Here is a 23,015-nt window from a genome sequence, read left to right on the forward strand (position 1 = left end):
TGACTGGCCGCTCCTCTCGCTCTACCATAAGAGGAGTAGTAACGAAAGGAACCCCTCCACTGCTGTCCCCTAGGATGAAAAGGCAGAGGTTGATGCACAGCTGCGCCCAAAGATTTAGCTGCTGCTTTGGAGGTCTGCAACCGCTCAAGACTCTCGTCAGCCTTGCTGCCAAACAAATGAGAGCTGTCAAAGGGCATGTTCAGAAGACGGGCCTGTATATCCGGTGCAAACCCCGACATCCACAACCACGCAAACCTGCGTATCATGGTGCTCGCAGCCATGGACCGGCTGACACTATCTGCTGTGTCCAACCCAGACTTAAGGGATTCACACATGGCATCCTTGCCATCCTGCACTATAGCAAAGAACCCATCCCTTTCTTCCCCTTCGGGGGCTCAGCCGCCAGAGAGACAATTCCACAGAGTGTGCAAAAATGTGGCCACGGCACAGGTGGAGTTAGCCGATTTAAGGGCCATACTCCCAGCTGAAAATACCTTGCGTCCCTCCTATCTGGAGGGATGGTAAGGTATGCCGCCTGCCTTGAGGTGGCCGTGGCCACCTGAACCACCAAACTCTCAGGAGTGGGGTGTGTGGATAGGTAGCTGGGGTCGCTAATGGATGGGTAGTATTTCTTAGTCAACGACTTGTTGACTGCCGGAAGAGACTCCGGGGTGTTACAAGCAGCAGCCACCCTTTTCTGTAATGCCATGTGAAAAGGCAACACTGGGTCAGTGGACGGACCCTGATCTAAAATGTCCATCAGGTCATCCTGATTGAATTTAACTGGAGGGCCGGACCACCCCAGGTACTCCGTAACCCTCGACATCAGCCTCCTATAGGAGGATTCAGCATGAGGCCCAGGCTCTGGCCTGCCAAACTCCACCTCAGGAGATGAATCCAGGCCACTGGCATCCTGTAAAGATTGACACAGATCCTCCACTTTACTGTCCTCAGAAAAGACCATGTCAGGAGCTTCAGGAGTGTCACCAGGTGCATCAAAAGGCTCCAACACCACATCAGACCTCTCCTCATCCTCATAGATGTTCTGTGAAGAATGGAAGAACTTCTTCCTAGGTACAGGAGCAGACTTGGAGCCAAGAGCAGGCCTCACATTCTTTGACAGAGTCTTTCTCAGAGGTTCCACAGCTCTAGGGGTCTCCACCAGCAAATTCAAACCTGTAGGCCCTGATGGCATCGAGAGCGCCGACGGCTTTGGCGTCGACGTTGACAAGGGCGTCGAGAACTCTGAGGGCCTGACCGAGGCCAAGGCCTCGACAGCCGCACTTGATGGGCACGGCGCCGACGGTGTCAACACCTTCCTCGACACCTTCCCAGACTTCGGCGGTTTCGTCGGGGACAAATACCGCGACCTGGATCTGGCACTTCTCTGGCGTTCTATTGGAGCCTTGTGCGAACAGGACCTCGATGGTTCCCGATGTTTGTTGACTGCCTGGGCCCGAAGGCACGCGAGCGTCAGACCGAGACCGTTCCCTGCCGGCTTCAAGCGAAGGCGCGGACGGAACAGTGCCCTGAGATTGAAAAATCTCCAGTATTTTCTCCTTCAATGCCTCCCACTCCTCCGGAGTAGAGGATTTAGTGGGGCAAGCCACTTTCCTCACGGACCCATCATCCGTTGAGGACGTGGAAGGCGACCAGTGACGCTGGTTCTGGGAGTGCATCAATGAGGACGAGTGGCGAAAACCACTCCAGGACCGAGATCCCCTGGACTCCCTCCGATGGGGAGAGTCACCCCTCGAGTCGTCGGTGGAAAGACCAGTAGTCTTTTTGGATTTATGGGGTTTAAAAACCCAACCTACCTGCAACTTCCCCTTACGCTCCCCCAAGGGCTTGGCAGTCAACGACTGGCACTTCGAGCAGTCGTCCGTGTCGTGGCTCTCGCCCAGACACCACAGACAGATACGTTGCGGGTCCGTGATGGACATCTTGGACTTAGTCCCTGCACTTTTTAAAGCCTGACCGCAGGGTCGGTGGGGCAGAAGAAGACATTATCGAAGTTGATAACACGAGGTGCGCAGAGTTCTCGAAGCAAAAACTTTTGCTGAAATAACGGAACTGAGGCTACGGGTGCTGTGCATCCTACTTATAACATCCGATTACGTCACCCTTCAAGAGACATCGACCCAACGCCATCGACGCAGGACGCCCTCTGCCGAAAAATGTACGAAGCAGCACAGCTGTGGACATTAAATGTCAAAGATGTGGAATACGTTGGAGGACACAATCCATTCGAAGTGGAAGAACAATGGCTTGTTTGAGCCCTGGAGAATAATACTCTGCAAAAGAAGTTATTAACAGTGGCTGTTACCCAGGTAATTACCTCAGGGAGGATTTACTTCAGAACTGCAACCAGAAAGGGGTCAGACAGGGCAGCAGATATCAATTTGGTGGTCGCATTGAGCACATGCTCCACGGAGAATTCAGGAAAACAAGACCAAGAGTGCAGTGGTGCCGTGTCAGTCTCACCTAATCTAATACCTGCATTCTTAGAGGAGTTCTTGTGATTCTGGACGCGCATACCTGCGACCTTAGTAATACAAAATTCAGCCACAGAATCACACAAAATCTGAGAAGGAACTATCTTAGGTTGGATTAAATTATTTAACAACCAAGATCAGCTTTTTGGACTGATTTAGAGCTCACAAGACTCTGCCCGTAAAAAAGGTTTGTGTAGCCAACTTGATAGCCATATGATAGCTGTAGGAGAGTTTCTGAAAGCAGATTTTTTCCAGTGTACCATAGGTCCTACACCACTTCCGCTCTGCCTGTCTTAGCTCCAGGCAGGCTTTTTTCAGCTCTGCCGAGAACCAAGTCGTGCAGAGGCGTTTCCATGGGTGGTTGAGCTCAAGGGGGTGGGGGGTGCAAGAGGGCGCATCTATATCCGCTACTTTTTGGAGAGTCTGAGTCAGGAAGGACAGATCAAGCAAGGGAATAGATTTACACTTTTCGGTAATGGAGGCCACAATCTTTTATTAATTTGGATATTGGGCTCAGCTGTGAATAAAAGACCCAGAATATCATGTATATGGGTGGGCTCTGAAACAAGCTGATTAAGCCCTAAAAACTGAGCAGGACCAGAGGTTAGGAGACGATTAAGCCTAATATTAAACTCCCCCCAAATCAATAGAATGGTAAACATTAATTGAGGGACAGCAGTATAATCCATAAGTGGATGCCAGTTGGGCAGTACACTGTGAGAAGATGGAAAACATGGTTTCCCGTACCTTTTACGCGGTCCAAAAGGGCTTCCATCTTAATAGCATGCAATATGGGGATTGGAGTGAGAACCATGGGTGACTTGACAATAATGGCCACGCCCCCTCCAGGGTGGAGTGCTAGCCTATCAAGATGAGCAACGCTGTAATCAGATGGAAGTGCAGCATTAAGTGTGTAGGGATGAGGCTTCATCAGGTGCTCGATCAGATAATAGCTCGAGAATAAAGGCGGCATGAGCCGTTAACGATCGGGTATAGAGGAGGAGCAGATTCATATGAGAACTCACAGTAATGGGCGTAGATGGAAGCATCTTCCCAGCATGATCAAAGTTGTTTGGAAATATGGTGACTGCCGGTGCCAGGTTCAGCAAGAGGTGGCGCGTCAGCCAGCCCAGCCCATCCTTATCCCGGACGGGCTTGACTTTGGGGCTACTTCGGCATGGGAGGCGCGCTTCCCCTGCGCTGTCAGCGCTTGACATCTGTTATATTGCACATGATAATACCTTACATCTACAAATGAGTTCTATTTCCCTGCCTCATGGAGACTATGGGCCTCATTACACGGATGGCGGTAAGGATTTACCGGTACCGGTAAATCCTTACTGCCTTACTACGAGGTCCCTTTGCGGGTTGGGGGATTTAACGCCTGCTTTTTGCAGGCGTTAAAATCCAACCCGCTAAGGGACCTCGGAGCTAATTACGGCACCGCAAAATTGCGGTGCCGTACTTAGCGCCTTCCCCATTCCCATAGACCCCTATGGGGCAGAAATGGGAATGGGGAAGGGCAATGGTGGAAGGGGGATTTACCGCCCCTCCAACCTTGGAATGGGGCGCTAAATCCCCTTTCCGCCAAGGCGGTGCCGGTATTTTAACTTTGAACTTTGTCCACAGTGTGAAGATTATGGAGCAGATGTAAGGTGGGAACCTATGGGAAGAGTTGTCGGGTGGGGCCTCGCTAGAAGAGGTGTAGGATGGGAACCCACCAAAGATGTAGGGTGTTGGCATCTACAGGTGTAAGCTGATGACTCGCCATAAGAAATGTACGGTGCAGATGTTCTGCAAGGGGTATAGGATGGCAATCTTTCAACACAAGACACAAGTGCTACAAAACCCGCCCTCAATAGGCACTCCCATTCGACAGCATCAGCTCCTTTATGTCGATTTCACTTTACAGAGAATATGCTTTGCTGCATAAGGCTATATGTCTAAAATAATGATGTTACCTGCTGATCTGTGCTGGGATCCATCATCTGGCGACCTCCACCCAATCCTGGTGGCTTCACCCTGACAACTGAAAAGTAAAGAATAGCATAGTCTGCTTAGTGTTCGCTCCGGGTACACCCACAGTGCCACATATAGTTAGAAGATGATACAGAGGTCACATGTTAACATCAATGTAATAGTATGCATCTCAATTGAGGTACCCCTGGGGCTGAGGTGGAGGGTCTCACTTGTGAATTCAGAGCATGCTGTGATCAGCACTCTACTCATCAACACTCTCCATCCATCACGTTTCAATATTGTTTCCCACTCGGAGGTGTAACAAAGCAGACATTGTATTTAATTGCGACGACTACATTCTGTCACACTCATTGTTTCACTCTAAAGGAATAACGTGTCCAGTGTTGCACAGTAATAAGCAAATACGGTACATCTGGTATGGAGTCATGAGGTAGAGATACAAAAGATAGACTTTCAAGGTCGCCATGTATATCTGTCTGAGAGAGATGTGAAGTGGTGAATGCGATGGGATTATTGGGGGTAAATCCATCCATTATAAAAGCAAGGAAATCAAAATGAACGGGAAAAATGTAATACATGTGTGCATTTCGGAGTGTTACAGTTTATCTGGAGTTCAATGGAAAAGGCGTGAAAGGGGGTTGCAAGGAGGCATGGGGAAGAAATCCCCCATATTTAAATAGGTCAATATGTTAACCCGACAGTGTCTCAATGTCAAATTTCCATTCATTTTTCATTTACAAATAGGCATGTCGACCTTTGCAGCAAGTTATCTCTCTATCCTTTGACATGGGGATCTTTTGATGTACATCAAAAGAATTACAACGCTTATGAATGATAGTTTTGCAAGTTCCCAAAGTACAAAGTAAATTACATAAAGAAATACACTATATTACAATCTGGTCTGCAACGATACATCAACGAAGGGTAAGCACTTCATTTTAGGAGAACCATGTCCGGTTCCGGAAGCACCTCAAAACATTCCTCTTTGCTTCTGCTTTCTCTCCCCCTCTCCCCTGCTGAACTCCTGGCTGAAACTGCACTGGCTACCTGGCCACCCTTCTGATCTCGGGCTCTGGCCCCACCAATTGCACACCTGCACTGCCTCCCTGGCAACCCCCACACCTGGGGACTGTTCTGTATCACTACAGTCCCCCTACCAGCACTTATGTCTGCTCTTACCTGCACTTGCCACCATCTGGACGTTCTATTATCTTATTTATTCTATTATCCCATGTACTGCACTTTCCCCTCTCCCATCCCCCTGCACTTATCCTTTTCCCCCTTCCCTTGAAACACTCGTGTATAGGCACGTTACAAATGCCATATCATATCATATCATAACCTTGGTATGGACTTTAAAACGCCTGCAAAACTTATCTGTCTACTAACAGCTGCCTTACAATAGCCAGGGCTCTGACCTTGTCCAAACTGGACTACTGTAACACTCTATTCCTAGGCTCTACCGAACGCAACCTTAACAGATTACAAGTCCTCCAGAACAATGCCCTTAGATCAGCATTAGGTATTCCTCGTTCCAATCACATTTCGGCCATCAGACGAGATACCCAGTGGCTTCCAGTGCGAGATAGAATCTCACTTCCGACCCTAGTTATCACGCATAAATGCTTACCTAACGCAGCCCCCAAATGCCTGGCTGTCAAATTTACTAGGCACCAATCTACCAGGCCCACCAGATTTGCCTACACCCATTGCCTCAACGTCCCGAACTTCAAATTAAAAAACGCAGGTGGCTTTAGTTTCCTTGTGCTAGCTGCCAAATGCTGGAACTCTCTCCCGCCTACCATGAGAGCTGAACCCTCATTCTGGACTTTTAGAGCCAAAGTGAAAGACTGACTCTTCACCAAGCATCACTAATAGGCCTAGAACTACCTAGAACTGCCTCCAGCATATTCAGCAGTTATATACTGTGCATTCTGTACTTTGCTTCTTCTATGTCTTTGTTTTTCTCCTTTTCTATGCCGGCTTGTCGACCAACCTGTAACCCACGTCAACAAGTCTTTCTCTCCATTGTGCCTTGTTTGTATGTATTTTGTATGTACTTGTAACAAACACGTCTAAGCGCCCAGATACTTCAGGGTTAGGTGTGCTCTACAAATAATAAACTAAACTAAACTAAAAGGAGACCTGACTTGTTTTGCTACCAAAATGAAAAGAAAAATAGTCCAAAAGACCAAACCATTAGAAAGAACCAGTGAGCTCCTCTAATGCTAATGCTGGATCGCAAAAAAACAAACAGAACTTGGCGCTTAAGAGTCAACAGTTATCATTCTTATTCAAATGGCTACACAATATAGGCTATTTTATACATAATCTCATTGGGTAGAAAACGGTTGTTAGGAATCTCTGTCTTTATGAGTCACTTCTTTGGGGGAATTGGCCCATGGCAGGTGGATACCCCCCACCCCCTCTGTCATTAACTTCCATTTTAACTCCAATGTCTTCCTTTGCCTCTTCTTCGCATTTCAGATGGTCAACTGGTTCCAGCACAGGAAGGGCTCAGACCTATGTCTCCAATAATTGTTATTGCAATAAGGGCTAAAAGCAGACTAAGGTCCTGATCATGCGTGTGACAGTAGTGGTGGAAATGCTGCCTGATTACACCGCCCACCTGCTGATGGTCCTGGTAGGATTACGGCATGTGCAATACTGCATGCAGTATTTACCCCAGTGTTATGCAGGCAAATAGCTCAGGTTTTAACGCCAATGTTTACCTCCACCAAAGAGGTGGGACATGTTTTCCTGCACTGAAGTGCAAGTGCTTCCCTTCAGTGCAGCAACAGATATTTTGCAATGGGGACATTCAAAGGGATGCCAAAGTGGGACTCTCTGATGCTCACCTTCTTAGCACCTTTGCCAGGCAATGGACGAAAGAGTCCAAATGTATCCATATGAATATGTCAACGATTTCACAGTATTCTGCTATTGCTTGCATTCCATTTCCATCCAAGTGAGGGGGATTACTGTTAAAAGATATATGTAAACCAGCATTGGTAATGCCAATAGAAATGGCGTTTATTGTTCTTTGCATTTTGCTTTTATAGGCACCAGGGTGTAAGGAGGAGAGTGCAACGTGTTAAAGGAGGATGCGATAAGGGGTGCAATGGAATGAGAAGGGGAACAGAGCAAGGGGGAAGCCATGGATGGAGGGTGCCGATGATGAGCATGTGGAAATATGAGTGAGAAAGGGTGAGAGAGTAAGAGAACAAGTGAGTGTGAAAGGAAGGATGAGAGAAAAGGTAAGGGCTGAGCAGGGGCGTTGCTAGGGGGGGGCTAAGGGGGCTATAGCCCCTGATGTTTTGGTTGTAGCCCCGGATAGAATCTCAGGAGCTACAGCCAAAAGGCTAGCTAGCCCCCAGTCCCAACAGTTCTGAGATCAGCTTAGCCCCGGGTCTTTTCCAGACCTAGCAACTCCCCTGGGGCTGAGTGCAAAGGTAAGACTTAGAGAAGATGTAATATGGGGATATCTTCAAGAGTGCCAGAGAGAAAGCGATAGTGCATGTGGGGGAGAGCAACAGCGCGCGTGAACTGGGGGGAGAGAGAGTGCACATGTGGGATAAGAGCAAGAGAGTGACAGCACGTGGGGAGAGAGGGAGTGACAGCATGTGTGGGGAGAGTGACATAGCACGTGGGAGAAGAGAGCGACAGTGTGTGTGACGAGAGAGCGCGACAACTATGAGAGATAGAGAGCGACAGCACACACGAGAAGAGAGCGACAGTGAAGGTGAAGAGAGCAACAGCAGGCACAGAGAGAGAGAGAGGGTGACAGCGCACGCAGGGAGAGAGAGCAACAGCGTGTGCAGGGAGAGAGAGCGACAGTGTACGCACGGAGAGAGAGCAACTGCATGCGCAGGGAGAGAGAGCGGTAGTGTGCGCAGGGAGAGAGAGAGAGAGCGCGACATCACTGCCGTAGTGGTATTAACTGTGCATCGCTGGTAGCAGCTGTACAATGGTGCGGGTTCCTGGCCAGGAATCGGTAAGGGAATCCAATAGTTTTGGCGTTTTTAAATTGTACATTGCATTTTACATTTCGAAGCAAGAATGCACATTAATATCTGCAGCATACAGGGTTCCCTTGGACAAGCATACAATATCATTACATCCATGCAACCCTGCTGCAGTCAGCACACCTACAGGCAGAGAGTTTGTCCTGATTCCAGCCTTGAAGGGTTTGACACAGCTCAGCCAGAGCAGCCTGCGTCTCCCAGCATTGATGTAGAACAGGCACATCCGTTCAACTGACTGTGCTCCTGGCACTCAAGACTGCCATGCCCAAGCAGCAGCTCTGCCACCGGGAGGGGCTGTCACTGTGTATAAATGTTGACCACGAGCACCCAGCGCCTAGAAGGGAAGATATGAGCCTGCTCTCTTTCAGTCTGATGGGCTGAGTTGTGAAATATAGAAAAAGGGCTAACAAAAAAAAGAAAATGCTCCTAGTAGCGACAGACCCCACTTGAACCTTCGGCAGCACCAATGTCCCTGGTAATTTGCCCAGCACTAAGAAGTAAGGAGAGCGTTAACTGCTTGTAGCATTACTGCTGCACTGGACTATACTAAGGTGTAAAGAAGTTAGAGGCCCCACCCAAGTATGCTTTTTATTTCCCCTTCCATCCCAGCCAAGTCTTTCTTTCCGAGGTAATGGCAACCCATATATTTATGGTGCTGCTGCTCCTACGCCCTCCATCTACCATTACCCTTCCTTGCTGGCTTGCTTTTGTTTATGACCGCAAGCCCACCCCCCTTTCCCGTGATGTCTGTGTCCTGCTTGGCTTTACCCACTTCGGAGACGCGCAAGAACTGCTTCTGTAATGCTATTTTCTGTTTTACTCTCTGGCCGACTTTAATAATAAATGGGCAGACAAGCGAAACACCAAATGTCCCATGCCTGGCCTCCCCCTCTGTCCCCCATTAGGCTACCCATCGGAACTCTGCGCATTTATGCACAAGGTTGTGAAGACTGACAGTAGCCACCTGCTGTTTTAAGCAAAATCCGCATTTTTAAACACGTGCCTCGGCAGTGAGAGTTTTGCTGACTGCGCCCCAGCTGCGGCCGAAGGTTGAACACACTGAATGGCCCAGATTTGCACCTTGGGTGCCAATGCCAGCTACCTCACGGGAAATGTAGGCCACAAGGTAGTCATGCTGTGCTGTCCCAGGCACGTGTTCATTATCCGTATGTCACAGCGGCTGTGCTTCGATGCTAATCAGCAAGCCAGAACCAAGGTGTGCTGAGGCCCATTTCACCACGAAGTTTGGGGGCCCCTGCCTGCTACAGCGGAAAACAGTCTGAGGGATACAGTAGGATGGAGACAAAGCAATACAGCCGGGGGTCAATAGCCGCCGATTAGCACTGAAGCACTGCCGCTGTGATGGATGGACAGGCTGATTCAGTCTCACTATAACGCTCTAGTCACAATACCCGTCCTTTTTCAGTGTGCCTGGAGGGTGAGCCCTCACCCCAATGTTATGTTATTTTACTTATACCGTGCCAAAGCCCGTAGGCATCCAAGCGCCGAGAGACAGATACGGTGACAAAAAGCTACCTGCAAAAGTTGGTACTACTTAAATAAGTACGTTTTCAATTGTTTCTGAAACGTAAGAAGATCATTGGTCTTACGCTGAGTTACAGGTAGGGCATGCCATGCCCTAGCTCCTTGGGTATGAAAGGCCCTACCGAGCCCATTGCACTCGGTGTTGGACTAATAGTCACTCTTCAGCTGATCTGAGATTTCTTTTTGGCTGATAGATACTAACAGCGTCCTTCAGATAAGCCGGTGCATTCCCAAAGATGCATTTATGACAGAGAGTTAGTAATTTAAACTGGATTCTGGCTTCCACAGGAAGCCAGTGTCGTTTTTTTCTAGCAGGAGTGGTAGTAGACTCTGAACGTTTCATCTGAAAGATGATGCGGATGGCTTTATTCTGTATTTGTTGTAATTCGTGAATGTCAGCTTTGCTTGCCCCACCTAGGAGCGCATTGCAGTAGTCCACACGTGGTAGGATGACGGCTCTCACAAGTTTAGTACGATTTTCGGCCGAAACAAGTGGGGCAACCTGCCTAAGCACTTTGAGGTGATACTTAGTACTCTTAGAGATGGCTGTGACATGGGCCTCTAGGCTGTTCTCCATGAATGTGCCCAAAGTTTTAACTTTCTGCATAGCTTTGATATAGCTGCCATCTATCCTGAAGCTTGAATACTCTTGGCCCAACTTAGTTTGTGCTGATCCGTTTGTGCTAAGCATACAGGCCTGCTCCAGCAACAGGCAGACCTGTTCCCTGGCAAACAGCCTATTTTATCACTGTAGAAGCAGGGAGCTTGCCGTCAATTACGCAAAAACAGTGCCCCCCTGACATTTATCTTGGCTGTCACAAATGCTCCGACGTCGGATTATCATGTCGTTTGACTTGTATTTATTACCCGCCGCAAAGCCACCATTCGTCAATCATACAGCCATCGCAGCTTAACCCTACCTGTAAAAAGTCAATTCCCGGCCAGATGATGGGCGGGGTGCAGGAGATTGCTCATTCTCCCTGCAGGCCTTACGTGTGTCGTTTCCAACTTACTGGCGAGTTAGTTCTATTTCCTCGTTGCAGCACTGCTAGGAGGACTTCCCCCTCCCACGCACTCTCCACCTACCCCCTTGAGTGCCCCACATTCCAGACCTCCATTTGGGCCAGTGGTGTGGTCTTGTTGTTCAGGCCCTTTGATCTGGTCTGACCATGCTAAACTGCCCACCATAAACTAAGATACGTGGGGTGGTGGGTCCCGTGGCCCTGCTATTGTCCCAAGCCGCTGCAACGCACTGGGGAGGCAGGGCATTCGTGGCATGAGTCCGAACTATCCACCCTCGCACCGCTTTGCCCTCCGTGTACCCATGAGCTTCTGAACCACGACCATTCACCCAAATGTCAATTGGTACCCAACTGTCCTGACCATAGCCCCAGTCCCTGCGTTCCCCACTCTGGTTGACTCCACAACACGCTGGCTGGCAGTTGTCTCCTTACACATGGCCCATCAAAGAGGGAACAAAACACGTGAATACCAGATTTCCATTCAATCTATACTCTTAAACACTTTTGTTATGGCGTCCCGGTTGCATCTGCACTTTTTAAGCAACCATGGCGTGTCCACAAACCTCCATGATATTCTAAATTCAGCCATGGCATCTCTGCACCTCGAGAAAGCTGCAGTTTCTATTACCACACGTGCCAACAAGGTCCAATAATTGAAAGCCATGCTTCCCATTGTTGCCCCTTCCCGGCACATCTACCGCAAGGGGGACATGCAAGCCTTTCAATACAACCAACTGTTCTCGGCGTGATGCCCTCAGGACATCCCCGAGTGACTCTATCCGGCCGCTGCCAGCAGCACGACACAATCACTCGTAAGCACAGTCCTGCCCTGCAGCTAATGGCCACAAACCAAAACCGCAAATCGCAGAATGCACTAGACTGCACAACCCACTGCCTTTAAGGGATCCCTTAATGGCTTTGCAGGGGTCTTTGTAGTCTATGGGCTCCGCTTTCTCCTCGTCAGAGGCATCGTAGGTATAATCGAAGTCAAGCCCACAGCAGGACAGTATCCCCCAGCGAGGACCAAGGTCATCCAGGCAAGCATGGTTAGCGGAGGGGGAGTGCAGCAGGGCTTGCTCGACAGGGAGGTAGAGCCCTAGGCAGGAAGATAACACTGAAGTTCTGGGAGGTTTGCGTACAAGTGGGCAAGAAAAATAACTTCCTGCGATACACAAGAGCGCAAGGCCAGTTTAAATCAGAGCCGTCTCCCATGCAATGTGCAGGCCCGGGGCTCGTCATGCTTACCGCTGCCAAGGCCCATCACCATGGAGGTGGCCATTCCAGGCCATTTGTTGACCTTTCACAGGTTCTGCTCTTTAATGGTGGGAATCTGCGCTGGGCACTGTTCTCCGCCCGCTACCTACAACCATGACATGGCTGCAGCTACGGCTCGAAAAGAGATCACTGCGCAACGGACTTTATACATACTCCGTTAGTTTAAGTTACAAAAAGCATTTCTGAATGCAAATGAAAATAATAACGGGGCTATGGTTAACTGCAGTCATTTTACTCCTAGTTTGCAGCGCGCTCCGCTCCCCGGTAACAGCAGCAGGCTGGCATACGTGAGCAGGAGGGTCAAGGCCTAGATGGTGCTTCAGCAATTTCCTTGCCAACACAATACACTGCTTCAGAACTCCCCTTTCTCCTTTTTATATTAAAGTACCAAAGTTTTGGCGAAATGCCAAAGGTACGCAACTTCCACCAATCTAAACTTATGCTTCTCTGCCAACATTTCCAGGCCCCCCATGCACCTCGCTCAGGTGCTTTAGCGCCATGAAGCAGCCTGCCTCTCGTGCTGCTTCATGAAAACAAACAGGAGTATGCACTGACCCTTTTCCAAAGAGCTTAGGTCTGGAATTCTGACCATACCAGTTGTAATGTAGCATGTTGGCAGACCTCAGCTGCTCCAGAGCCAGCTGCAGTAAAATACTACACTTTTGTTCCTCTAAAAGCGGTATTGAGGTTTGTTACGCATACCAAGTACAACCTCCCATGATCCTCGCTGCCTCAATACGTTGCCTTCAAGTGGAGTGGCTATCCATACAAAATGTCTCCAAATTCAAACTCCTTCTTCCTTTCTTTGAACATGTGAAGCCTCCCAGTTGGCTCCCCATCACTAGAAGTCCCAACCCTTTAGAAACTACAGCCATTCCCACGGTGACTGGCTGTATGATCACCCTTTAGTACAACCTTCTTTGCAAAGCGGGAGCCTTTGAGTCTTAGAGCGCTAAGATCCACTTCCCCAACCCAATGACCAAAAAACCACTGTGACCACTCAATACATTTATAGTCTGCCTTGACTATCCCTATTTACCGATTCCAGCTCCTCCCCCAGCACCATTGTTGCAACGTGTTATCGTCAATACCATGGCCCTCATTATGTGTATGCCGGGCCAGAACAAACGCTGGACTAAATGCCAGTAAATCTGGCAACAGCATTTATTCCGGTCCGGCAAAACACAAGTTTGCCGGTGGGGGCAACAGATCTCCCGGCAGGCATGACCTGGCAGATAAATGCTTGAATCACCAGCGACAGTACTCCCGGTTCTGGTGATTTGGGCAATACCATGGAATGGGAACTTACCGTCACTCTGCTGCCTGTAATATCCCAGGAATACCGGGATATTGGGCTTCTGAGATGGTAAGGCAGGGTTGTCGGTAATTCCGGCGGGATACCAGCAACCCTGTAATGAGCCTCTGTGACGGTTTGTAGGCAATGAGCCAGCTCTGAGTGAATTGTATATGGTCAACCGTTATATCGGAAAACATAACAGATGCACACTTTTGTGCTGCACTACGACAGCCAAATATTATTCAATAAACTTCACGTGTATGACAACTTGCTTATGTAAAAAACACAAACTTGTGTGTGTGTGTTTATTTCTTTCGTAACAAGGATTTTCTGTTATCTCATTCAGTATATCATAGGCACATTGCATATTATATTGTCATATACAAACTTGTTCGTGTATGCCTGTTTCAATAATAGTTTTTTTTTCCCAATTACAGTTTTAATCACATCATGATTCTTCAACAAACAATACTTCATTCATTTGTAGTCAAATTGTTCCAAAATGTCTTGATATCCTTGGTTTATTGTCACAGTTTTACACAAGCCCTCTTGCAGGCTTTTAGGATTCTAACCTATGGGTTCCACTACGCGTTTCGGGCAATGTGTTCGCCCTGCTTCAGGTGGGGATATCAATTTTTTCTGTCTTTTTTCTGCAAAATCAATGTGTACAGATATCTGCATTAGTTTCTATTACTTTCTACAATCATTCTATGTATACGTCTGACATTTAACACTTGACTAACCTTGGTCCCGGTGAACTGGTATGTGGCAATACTCTGCACACTTCTGTGTGGTGACTGTGTGTCTCTTAGTTTCTCTTTTGTACAACTTCTTATTTTCAGAGTTCCACCACTATAGGAGATAAAGTTAAAAGCCGGATTCAGTCATATATTCTGTGGGGAATCATACTAACATTGCTTCTTTCATTTGCGCTTTGGGTGAAAAGTAGTCAGATCACAAGTGGGATCAGTCGCTAAAATCAGCGCTGAGTCCCACTATGTGATCCATATTACAGATATTGCTTCTTACATTCATTCTTTGTTTGATGAAAAGTAGTAAGATCACGAGTGGGATCAGTCACTAAATTCAGCGCTGAGTCCCACTCTGTGATCAATATTGCAAACAAGTAAGACCTTTGCTGTTTAAAAGACTCACCGTTAGGTGTGGGACCGTCTCATGTATATGCGGTTGCAGTGTTCTGTGTCCAATGTTATAAGCGTTCCTGGGTTAAGATCCCTCCGCTCTGTTCATGAGGCTCGTGGGCTAAAGGACACTCGTCCTACACGGTGGACGTGGAGCGTCCTACTGTGGATGAATGTGCGAGGGCAAAAGGAGTCCCTCGCGGTACGGAGTACTTTCGTTTCACTCGCATTCACGTTTTCACCGCTGTTTGATTCCTGTGTTCTTTTCCCCGTAATGATGGTGTTGCCATATGCTGGGTCCTACATTGGAGGGTTGCTAAGCAACCACTCTATGGCTGTGTGTCTACTGACTTGCCTGTTTTGGTTCACGGCGTAATTAAAGGCGCCATGTGGAAATAAAGTACTTGCTGCATTGTCTTTCATGTAATGAGTTCTTGCTCATTGCCTACATGTTGTGTCTGCTATATTGTCTATTCAGGGGCCTTTTTCATATTCGCCATGTGCGGTCGGTATGTTTAATGAAGATTACCGGCATTGTTAATTCTGAATACTTTCCCTTTTACATTCAGATAATTTTCAACATAAACTAAGCCCATTAGTATCCATTGCAGTATATTCAGATGTACCACCAATTCAATACATTTGATATAAATCCTTTTGAGAAGTGTCACTTACAATTTTTCTTGATTATACATAACTGTTGTAACCAATGGTATATTTACCCTTTAACCATGTGTTGTTACCATACAAAATATATTTTGGTACATCTTATACATAATAATTATTATAATACAATATCTTCAACCTTTCTGATGGTTAAATAACAGATCACCACGTTCATTACATTCATGGATGTTATAAGTCCTGATCAGTACATTTGTGAATATGTTTTAATACAGTTTGCATAGAATTAATGACTCCAAGTTTCTTTTATTCACATTGTTAGTTTCACCCACATTGTCCAATCTATCCAAGGATTGATAGTTCGTACTGAGGCAGTTTCCCTCATCATTTATGGCCTTTCTAACTTTTCACAGGGTAGATATGCCTTGTGATGAATTCACAAGAAACAATTTAGGTCCCATTCCATGTTCATTCCCCTTGGGTACATGCTATCAAGTTTTTCTATCCAGAATATTTCTCTCTGTTGGAGCATTTTGTTTAGATTACCTCCCCTCCTGGGTAATATCACATGTTCCAGTATGACAAACTTAATTTGTGCAATTGTGTGCTTTTCTTTCACAAAATGTTGGGCCACTGGGGATTTTTCTGATTTCTGTCTGATATTCGATTTATGCTCACACCATCGCGTCTTTGCTTTGTGTCCTGTAAGTCCCACATAATAAAGTCCACATGGACATTTGATTCCATAAATTACATTGCTGGTATCACACGTTGAAGTGTGATGGAGTTGGATTCTTTTTCCATTATGGGGATGGCTAATCTCATTTCCTTTGATTAGGTTATTACAGCAATTGCAATTGTTACATGAGATGGTTCCTTTGTATATTGTTTCATTTTTCTTTTTGTGTCCAATGTCTGATTTCATTAGATCTCGTATAGATGGGCTTTTAGCATACGCAAATAATGGTGGTTTAGGAAACAGTTCTGCCAGTTTGGGATCTAGTTCCAACAATTTCCAATTTTTTGTGATGATTCTTTTAATCGAATTGCTCTGTTGTGAGTACGTGGTTACATAGACCAGTTCAGTAGCTGTATTCTTTATTCTCTGTAGCATTGCTTCTGTCCTTGATGTTCCTTTGACTTTGGCTGCATGTCTAGATACTGTGTCTGAACTGTACCCCCTTTCCAAGAAGTTTTTCGTGAGATCTCTTGCTTTGATCTCATACTCTTCCTCATTTGATATAATTCTTCTGTATCTCAGAAACTGATTTAAGGGAATGCTTTCTATTGTTTTCTTGGGATGGAAACTTGATGCCAGTAATAAACTGTTTCTATCGGTGGTTTTCGTAAAGATTGTTGTCTCCAGTTTATTGTCCTTTAGGTAAACCTTCACATCCAGAAACTCAATTGATGTTTGACTGAATTTGTGTGTAAATTTAATTCTTGGTGTGATCGTATTCATGTATGTGAAGAATTCATTTAACTTGTCCACTGATCCGTTCCAGATTCCAAACAGGTCATCTATGAACCTCACTAGGCATTTAAGTTTGTTCTTCCATCTCGGGTTTTGTAGTACAAATCTTTCTTCTAAATATGTCATATAGGTGTTTGCGTAACTTGGGGCCATGGCAGACCCCATAGATGTTCCTGAGATCTGAATAAAGTACCGATCTTCGAACATAAAGTAGTTATTGTTCAATATGATCTTCAGTAATTTCAATATGAATACACGATCACACCTGACTGTTTCTCTTGTATTTAGTAAAAGCCATTCCATGGCTTTGAGCCCTCCCTGATGATTGATGTTCGTATAGAGGCTCGTCACATCCATTGTGAATAGAATGTCTGTGGATTCTTCAAATTTGATAGACTTCAATATTGCTAAGAAGTGATTTGTGTCTTTGATATAGGTAATCGCTTTCTGTGTTAAAGGTTGAATTAATTTATCCACATATTGTGCCAGTGGCTCTAATAGGCTGTTTTTAGCTGCAATGATGGGTCTTCCTGGTGGGTTCTCGAGGTTCTTGTGAATTTTCGGTAATATATATATATATATGACCGGCATGATTGGATGGGTATTCATTAGAAACATCTTGGTTTTGTTTGTTATGATCTCATCTATTTCTGCTTCTTCCAGTGTTGTCTTTATCTCCCTTGTTTTTTCTGTCGGGTCCTGGAACACTTCCAAGTACGTATCCTGGTCATTTAGTTGTCATTCCACCTCTGCTTTATATCGATTGATGTCCATAATCACAAGAGCACCACCTTTGTCCGCAGGTTTCAGGATATCGGGATTTTGCCACAAATTAGTTAGTACTTGTCTTTCTCTATTCGTTAGATTAGAGTTCCTTTTGCTTTTGAATCTTACTGTCTGTAAGTCCTTTAATACAACTTTTTGGAATGCTTCCATCACTGGATTTTGTATTTGGGGGTTAAATGTACTGTTAGGTTTCATTTCCAAATTTTCATTAGGTGGTGTTACTTCTTGCATCTCAATAGAGTCAAAGAAAATTTTTAGTTTCATCTTCCGGGTCAATTTGAAAAAAATCTATCTTCTCTTTGAGTAATGAGGAGTTGTACGTTGGGACAAATGAAATACCCTTTTGTAATGTTTTTTTCTCAAAATCTGTAAGCTGATAGTTGGATATATTTATAACTAGGTTTTCTTCTGTTGTAAGTTGGCTTTTCTTGATGGATTTTTTCTTTTTCCATCTTCGGCACAAAGCCGGTCTAAAAAAGAATACACAGGTATCGTGTTTTCAGCCGTTTGCTTTGAAGTTGTAGGTACTTGGCTATTTCCTCTATTTTCTTCACTCTCTGTTTGTTCCTTCCTCCCGGTGGTTTCTTGATGTTCCGTCTCACCACTAGATGCGTCCGATGATTGAGTGTTTGGATTCGGATCTCTTCTCTTCCTATCGTTCCACCCAGGTCTTGTCCCTCTGGTGTTATCTTTTTGTTGGTAATATTCTTTCCACATGTACACTATGTCCAATTTGTAGTCTAGAGTGTCCCTCCTGAATTTTTGTATTTTTTTGGATTCAATTTCCTTTTTATAATTATCCAATGTGTTATTTATTTCTTCTAGTAATGCTGACAACTCGTCTCTGGTAATCAATCCGGCTAAAGATTTTTTGGTTTGTTCTAGATCCAGTTCAATAGATGTTAAGGATTTTGATAATTCTTCTATTGTTAAAAGGATTAGATCTAGGGAACACTTGTTCAGTATGAGTCTCCACCGTTTGACAAATTCTGGGCTTTCTTTACATAGGGTTGGCTCCAAATCTATCCTTAGGCCCCTTGGTATCCTCTGTGCTTTAAAGTATTGTGCCAATGTTGTAGCATGTAATCTTTGGCTTATCTCTCTCCGTATTAGTCGCTCCAACTGGTTTACTAGTTCCTCAGGTTTTGAGTCAGTGTTAAAGTCCTGTTCAGTATCTTTAATTAATTTGAGAATTTTAATAGCTTCCTCTTGGGAGAATGGTAGCGTTTCAGCTCTATTTTTCGTTAGTGATTCAATTTTAGAGAATGACATATTATTAAATATCCTGGTGCAACCTCCCAATTGGTGTAGCAACAAGAGTTTATCGAGAAAAGTTGGTGGAGGAGGTGCACTCTGAGTTTATATTTTCTTTATGTTAATCTAAGTCCCTGTGAGAATTAATTTGAATACTTAGGTGCAATCCGTTAAGCCTGTGCTACCAGACTAAAAAACTATGTGAATTGTATATGGTCAACCGTTATATCGGAAAACATAACAGATGCACACTTTTGTGCTGCACTACGACAGCCAAATATTGTTCAATAAACTTCACGTGTATGACAACTTGCTTATGTAAAAAACACAAACTTGTGTGTGTGTTTATTTCTTTCGTAACAAGGATTTTCTGTTATCTCATTCAGTATATCATAGGCACATTGCATATTATATTGTCATATACAAACTTGTTCGTGTATGCCTGTTTCAATAATAGTTTTATTTTCCCAATTACAGTTTTAATCACATCATGATTCTTCAACAAACAATACTTCATTCATTTGTAGTCACATTTTTCCAAAATGTCTTGATATCCTTGGTTTATTGTCCCAGTTTTACACAAGCCCTCTTGCAGGCTTTTAGGATTCTAACCTATGGGTTCCACTACGCGTTTCGGGCAATGTGTTCGCCCTGCTTCAGGTGGGGATATCAATTTTTTCTGTCTTTTTTCTGCAAAATCAATGTGTACAGATATCTGCATTAGTTTCTATTACTTTCTACAATCATTCTATGTATACGTCTGACATTTAACACTTGACTAACCTTGGTCCCGGTGAACCGGTATGTGGCAATACTCTGCACACTTCTGTGTGGTGACTGTGTATCTCTTAGTTTCTCTTTTGTACAACTTCTTATTTTCAGAGTTCCACCACTATAGGAGATAAAGTTAAAAGCCTGTATTCAGTCATGTATTCTGTGGGGAATCATACTAACATTGCTTCTTTCATTTGCGCTTTGGGTGAAAAGTAATAAGATCACGAGTGGGATCAGTCGCTAAATTCAGCGCTGAGTCCCACTCTGTGATCAATATTGCAAACAAGTAAGACCATTGCTGTTTAAAAGAATCACTGTTAGGTGTGGGACCCGTCTCATGTATTTGCGGTTGCAGTGTTCTGTGTCCAATGTTATAAGCGTTCCTGGGTTAAGATCCCTCCGCTCTGTTCATGAGGCTCGTGGGCTAAAGGACACTCGTCCTACACGGTGGACGCGGAGCATCCTACTGTGGATGAATGTGCGAGGGCAAAAGGAGTCCCTCGCGGTACGGAGTACTTTCGTTTCACTCGCATTCGCGTTTTCACCGCTGTTTGATTCCTGTGTTCTTTTCCCCGTAATGATGGTGTTGCCGTATGCTGGGTCCTACATTGGAGGGTTGCTAAGCAACCACTCTATGGCTGTGTGTCTACTGACTTGCCTGTTTTGGTTCACGGCGTAATTAAAGGCGCCATGTGGAAATAAAGTACTTGCTGCACTGTCTTTCATGTAATGAGTTCTTGCTCATTGCCTACATGTTGTGTCTGCTATATTGTCTATTCGGGGGCCTTTTTCATATTCGCCATGTGCGGTCGGTATGTTTAATGAAGATTACCGGCATTGTTAATTCTGAATACTGTCCCTTTTACATTCAGATAATTTTCAACATAAACTAAGCCCATTAGCATCCATTGCAGTATATTCAGATGTACCACCAATTCAATACATTTGATATAAATCCTTTTGAGAAGTGTCACTTACAATTTTTCTTGATTATACATAACTGTTGTAACCAATGGTATATTTACCCTTTAACCATGTGTTGTTACCATACAAAATATATTTTGGTACATCTTATATATAATAATTATTATAATACAATATCTTCAACCTTTCTGATGGTTAAATAACAGATCACCACGTTCATTACATTCATGGATGTTGTAAGTCCTGATCAGTACATTTGTGAATATGTTTTAATACAGTTTGCATAGAATTAATGACTCCAAGTTTCTTTTATTCACATTGTTAGTTTCACCCACATTGTCCAATCTATCCAAGGATTGATAGTTCGTACTGAGACAGTTTCCCTCATCATTTATGGCCTTTCTAACTTTTCACAGGGTAGATATGCTTTGTGATGAATTCACAAGAAACAATTTAGGTCCCATTCCATGTTCATTCCCCTTGGGTACATGCTATCAAGTTTTTCTATCCAGAATATTTCTCTCTGTTGGAGCATTTTGTTTAGATTACCTCCCCTCCTGGGTAATATCACATGTTCCAGTATGACAAACTTAATTTGTGCAATTGTGTGCTTTTCTTTCACAAAATGTTGGGCCCCTGGGGATTTTTCTGATTTCTGTCTGATATTCGATTTATGCTCACACCATCGCGTCTTTGCTTTGTGTCCTGTAAGTCCCACATAATAAAGTCCACATGGACATTTGATTCCATAAATTACATTGCTGGTATCACACGTTGAAGTGTGATGGAGTTGGATTCTTTTTCCATTATGGGGATGGCTAATCTCATTTCCTTTGATTAGGTTATTACAGCAATTGCAATTGTTACATGAGATGGTTCCTTTGTATATTGTTTCATTTTTCTTTTTGTGTCCAATGTCTGATTTCATTAGATGATCTCGTATAGATGGGCTTTTAGCATAGGCAAATAATGGTGGTTTAGGAAACAGTTCTGCCAGTTTGGGATCTAGTTCCAACAATTTCCAATTTTTTGTGATGATTCTTTTAATCGAATTGCTCTGTTGTGAGTATGTGGTTACATAGACCAGTTCAGTAGCTGTATTCTTTATTCTCGGTAGCATTGCTTCTGTCCTTGATGTTCCTTTGACTTTGGCTGCATGTCTAGATACTGTGTCTGAACTGTACCTCCTTTCCAAGAAGTTTTTCGTGAGATCTCTTGCTTTGATCTCATACTGTTTCTCATTTGATATAATTCTTCTGTATCTCAGAAACTGACTTAAGGGAATGCTTTCTATTGTTTTCTTGGGATGGAAACTTGATGCCAGTAATAAACTGTTTCTATCGGTGGTTTTCGTAAAGATTGTTGTCTCCAGTTTGTTGTCCTTTAGGTAAACCTTCACATCCAGAAACTCAATTGATGACTGACTGAATTTGTGTGTAAATTTAATTCTTGGTGTGATCGTATTCATGTATGTGAAAAATTCATTTAACTCGTCCACTGATCCGTTCCAGATTCCAAACAGGTCATCTATGAACCTCACTAGGCATTTAAGTTTGTTCTTCCATCTCGGGTTTTGTAGTACAAATCTTTCTTCTAAATATGTCATATAGGTGTTTGCGTAACTTGGGGCCATGGCAGCCCCCAATAGATGTTCCTGAGATCTGAATAAAGTACCGATCTTCGAACATAAAGTAGTTACTGTTCAATATGATCTTCAGTAATTTCAATATGAATACACGATCACACCTGACTGTTTCTCTTGTATTTAGTAAAAGCCATTCCATGGCTTTGAGCCCTCCCTGATGATTGATGTTCGTATAAAGGCTCGTCACATCCATTGTGAATAGAATGTCTGTGGATTCTTCAAATTTGATAGACTTCAATATTGCTAAGAATGAGCCAGCTCTGGCCATCTATATGCCCTGTGTGCAGTGTTTCTTTTGTAATGCACCTTTCATTTTCAATAAATACCTGTACCTGCTCTCTGGAAGGTAAGAAGTAATGCACCGGGGCTATGGGCGACTCTAGGTCTTGCCCATAAGAGCCCACTTGTTTAAAGTGCACAGCCCTTCTTAAGTGCAGGTCGTACAGAGGATAAAGGGGTATAACCTACATGCTCTCCAAGGCACCTCACGGTAGATCAAAAGCAAATGAGAGAGGCCTCTCTCCCCATACTCCCCCTTGTGCATCGCAAATATATGTAGATGACCAAGAAACTAAGAGCCGTTTTGAAAGAGCACCTCGATAGGCATTGAGTTCTACCCTACAGAATCCACACAGCACTGCTTCAGGCACTGCCTCTTGTGCTGGAACCCAAGTGGCACAGATAGATTCCAGGGGCTTGGCACTTAACCAATCAGAACGCAAATAAAGGAGATCCAGTGATTTCATTGCAGAA

General features: G+C 44.7%; 1 protein-coding gene across 1 annotated transcript in view; it reads right to left on the bottom strand.

The window, feature by feature from the left end:
* The window catches only part of LOC138505049 (uncharacterized), a 271,079-nt gene that overhangs the window by 211,679 nt on the left and 36,385 nt on the right, over positions 1 to 23,015 (bottom strand). The window contains exon 2 of the mRNA XM_069625377.1: positions 4,457 to 4,524. Coding sequence (XP_069481478.1) covers positions 4,457 to 4,483 — 27 coding nt within the window. The 5' untranslated portion in view covers positions 4,484 to 4,524. The remainder of the gene's footprint in view (positions 1 to 4,456; positions 4,525 to 23,015) is intronic.

The sequence above is a fragment of the Ambystoma mexicanum genome, chromosome 11, assembly GCF_040938575.1.
Source record: "Ambystoma mexicanum isolate Mex_15411 chromosome 11, UKY_AmexF1_1, whole genome shotgun sequence".
Lineage (NCBI taxonomy): Eukaryota > Metazoa > Chordata > Amphibia > Caudata > Ambystomatidae > Ambystoma > Ambystoma mexicanum.